The sequence below is a fragment of the Mastomys coucha genome, unplaced genomic scaffold (genome assembly GCF_008632895.1).
Source record: "Mastomys coucha isolate ucsf_1 unplaced genomic scaffold, UCSF_Mcou_1 pScaffold18, whole genome shotgun sequence".
Lineage (NCBI taxonomy): Eukaryota > Metazoa > Chordata > Mammalia > Rodentia > Muridae > Mastomys > Mastomys coucha.
In genome coordinates this window covers 85,345,519-85,349,129 of record NW_022196900.1, presented here as the reverse complement: position 1 = coordinate 85,349,129, position 3,611 = coordinate 85,345,519, and the positions used below count along the sequence as shown (strand labels likewise).

The 3,611-nt window shown below is 54.7% G+C and overlaps 1 protein-coding gene across 2 annotated transcripts in view; it reads left to right on the top strand.

Annotated features, from left to right (window-relative positions):
- Azin2 (antizyme inhibitor 2) overlaps positions 1 to 3,611 on the top strand; it is a 31,864-nt gene that overhangs the window by 27,035 nt on the left and 1,218 nt on the right. For both annotated transcript variants that reach the window (XM_031378743.1, XM_031378742.1), the window contains one exon: positions 1,185 to 1,399. In XM_031378743.1, coding sequence (XP_031234603.1) covers positions 1,185 to 1,399 — 215 coding nt within the window. The remainder of the gene's footprint in view (positions 1 to 1,184; positions 1,400 to 3,611) is intronic.

Genomic DNA, 3,611 nt, shown 5'->3' with positions numbered 1-3,611 from the left:
GGGGGCAGACACTGGACATCGCCCCTCAGCTGACAGAATTCACTCTGTGGGGAAGTTGGGCCTAAGCATATCAGTATCTCCTTACCAATCACAAGTGTCGTGAAAGGTGGGACTCGGGGGTGTCAAGCTTCCAGGGGCTTTGGATGGCACCTCTGAACCTAAGGAAAACACGGCAGACTTGGAGTCAGAGGGAAGATCGGGGTGGGGGGTAAAATTGGGTATAGGGGAGACAGGTTTGCTGGAGAGTGACCCAGGAGCAGCTGGCATGTGGCCTGCTCTGCAGCAGGCAGAGCAAGGGGACAGTGGGCCACTCAGAAGACCGACCCGTGTTTCTCCTTCAGCTGTGGCCCCTCTTCTAGGACCTGCCCAGCAGGAGCCCTAAACGGCAGCAGAGCCACTCTGATACTTTGGTTGTCCAGATACTGTCAAAGACTGTCAAAGATTTCTTTTCCATTTGGAAATCGTTTAAGAAGAAAGTTTGCTGCTAGCTGGGCATTGGTGGCACATATCCTTAATTCCAGCACTCAGGAGGCAAAAGCAGGTAGAATTTCTGTGAGTTCGAGGCCAGCCTACTCTACAGAGCGAGTGCCAAGATCACTGAAGTTTGTGGGAATCTGTGTCAGTGTGTTTGACCCATGGGCCCTCTGTAGTCTCTGCCAGGTCAGAGACTTGGTGACAGTCTGTTGGTCTGGGACCTGAGTCATGGTGACTCTTACTCCCCTGGGGGTTTCCGGCTTCTGTCTTCTGCCCATGCGTCCTAGAAGAGGAAGCTTCAGGGCTGGAAAAGAGGCTGGGAATAAGCTCGTGGAAAGGGTGGGGAGGTGTGGATGCAGAGGAGGTCTGGAAGTGGCCAGTGTGGCTGGCCCTACAGACCCAGTGACAGCAACAATTGTATTAGCATGAGCCCCTCGGACTCTTGCCCTTTGCCAGCTGGCTTTAAATGATCTATGTGCACTGACTTATTTCCCTTTCAGTGGCCAGGTAAAGTAGGGATATTTATCCCTATTTTACAGACAAGCAACCTGAGGCACAAAGAGGTTTATGTTCTTGCCCAAAGTCACACTGCTAGTGTTGGAAGCTGGAAATTGGATAGTCCTTAAATCTACCCATGTCAGCTGTGGGAGGAAGTGCTGAGGGTGTGGTACGGCCATCACAGCTGAGGCATCCCCCCTTCTGTCCTACAGAAACCGTCTGCGGATCAACCGCTGTTCAGCAGCAGCCTGTGGGGCCCAGCAGTTGAAGGCTGCGACTGTGTGGCTGAGGGCCTGTGGCTGCCGCAACTACAAGTAGGGGACTGGCTGGTCTTTGACAACATGGGTGCTTACACCGTGGACACAAAGTCCCTCCTCGGGGGGACCCAGGCCTGCAGAGTCACTTATGCCATGTCCCGGCTAGCCTGGTAAGAGGGTCCTACTGTGAAGTGGGGTAAGGGAGTTGGGCAGGGCAGTAGGGAGACAGAGTCCAAAGTCTGTTGCTTTGGAATCCAGTTTGGCCACCCAGGTAAAGCCTGGGCACCTGGGCACCTGGGCACCGGGCTACGGTCACAGGGGATGCTCAGCCCCAAATGGACACACAGTATTATGGCTGGTACTATGCCTGGCCAGAGCCCCATGCCTGCTCCCTGAAGAGGTGAGCATCAGCAGGCAAGTAGGAGAAGGAATGGGTGTATTTCTCAGTGGAGGTTGCTTGTGACTGCATGGGGAAGCAGGGCCAGTCCTGGGGAGGCCTTGGAGGCAGAGTGAAGGATGGGGAAAGTGAGGACAGGGTTGAAGCGTGGTCTGTTCTAGTCCTGGCAGAATTTTCTAAAGACCATTCTAGCTGTAGATGCAGGAGTCAGGATGTGACCAGATACAGGCAGAGGTGGCGGCTAGGTGGTAGCTCTGTGACCTGTGCTCGCTCTGCTGGGCCAGTGAGCTCCGTCGTCTTGTCTAGGAAGGGGCAGTGAGGGCAACCCTGCCTGTCTCCTCTGAGGTCAGAGAAATCTGAGGTGGAGATTACCAACACTGGAGGGAGCCTCATGTCTGTCAGGCCTCGAGTTGGGCACTTCACATGCTTCCCTTTCACCCCACAAATCTCTGTGAGGGTCAGTGTCGTTTCTGGACACGGCTCGGAGGGCAGAGCAGCTGAGAGGGGCTTGGATGCAGGCCCCTCATCCCGAGAGTCCCCAGGAGCATCACCAAATGCCAGGTCTGAAAGGCACGGGGAGAGTTACATTTCATTCATCTATTCAATGTCCTCATTGTGTCTTCCCTGTGGGGTACAGGGTAGGCCTATGCAGTCATTTTGCTACTGGGGTGTATTTTGGCAAAGCCAAAATTACCAAAACTAAACTAAACAAAACAAAAACAAAGTAAAAAAACATGCAGGCTTCCTTATAAGTCCCTGACTGTCATCAGCAACTCCAGGTGGATGAGGCTGCGGAAGGTCACCACATTCGTTATCCGGGGCACCAAGATAGGCAAGTGTGCATGTCAGAAAATCTCCCAGGTCAAACATACCTCTACCATGGTTTGCTTTGAGGCCTACTCTTTGCAGGCTGGGAAGACACAGGAGTGTCTAATGTCAGTTGAGCCAAAGTGCAGATGCTGGCACAAAGATCCCCAAAGATCCTGGCACAGATGGGAAGGGCCCTGGGGACAAGGGCTCTCGGTTGACAGAGGCTGTTCATGGAAGCTTCTTAGCACTCCGATAGGCCTTGGAAGCCCCAGGAGCCCAGGACAGCAGCCAAGAGAGTGGCTGAAAAGTGAGGAGACCTGAGAGGCCCTGTTCCGTGTTGCTGGCATCTCTGTCCATCCTCAAGCAATGGCATGTTGGGAAGACTGAGTTGAGAACCCTGGAGGCCTAGCCTGGAGTTGGTCTTGAAGGCAGCAGGGGGCCGTTGAAGGGTTTTAAGAAACGGGGCCCAACCTGCATTTACAGACAAGGAGAGCAAGGGGCAGAGCCTCGCACCTCCCTCTGATTTGCTGTGGTATGAAGCAGCCAGGAGGGAGTTCTTCCTGCCCGTGGGGGACACGTGGAAAACGGATGTGAGGAACTGAATAGAAGAGGAGGGATAGCCCAAGCTGGTGCGGTCCACGTACCGTTTTCTCCACAGCGCCCCCTAGCGTGTACTCCTGTCTGCCCAATGAGTGACTATAGGGTGCTAACCAGCTGCAGCGTGGCAGCCGTGAGGGATACAGCCACATCCCCTGCCCCATTGTTGGTGAAGGGATGCCAGGGATGCAGACACTGAGCCCTTGATACAAGGGAAGCTGGTCTGTGAGTAGGGCCCTGCAGTGTCTGTAGGGCTCCAAACCTGGATGCTGGGGAGGAATTAGCGAGCGTGGATAACGCAGATAGAACAGCATGGCACTGGGGAGGGATGTGTGACAGGCGCTATGGTGGCATCTGGGGTGCCACAGGGAACATTGTGTGCACAGGGGTCCAATCTCCTGGGCTGTGAGTCTGGCAGGAAGGTGCTGGAGGTGCAAGAGGAGAGTTTACCTCTGTGCTGTGTCTGTCTGAAGGGATGGAAGCAGGTCAGGGAAGATGCTGGATCCCAGCGAGAGACAGAGGTGGATGAGTGGGTTGCTTAGGAGCTGGGCAGGGCAGGGCAGGGCAGGGCAGGGCAG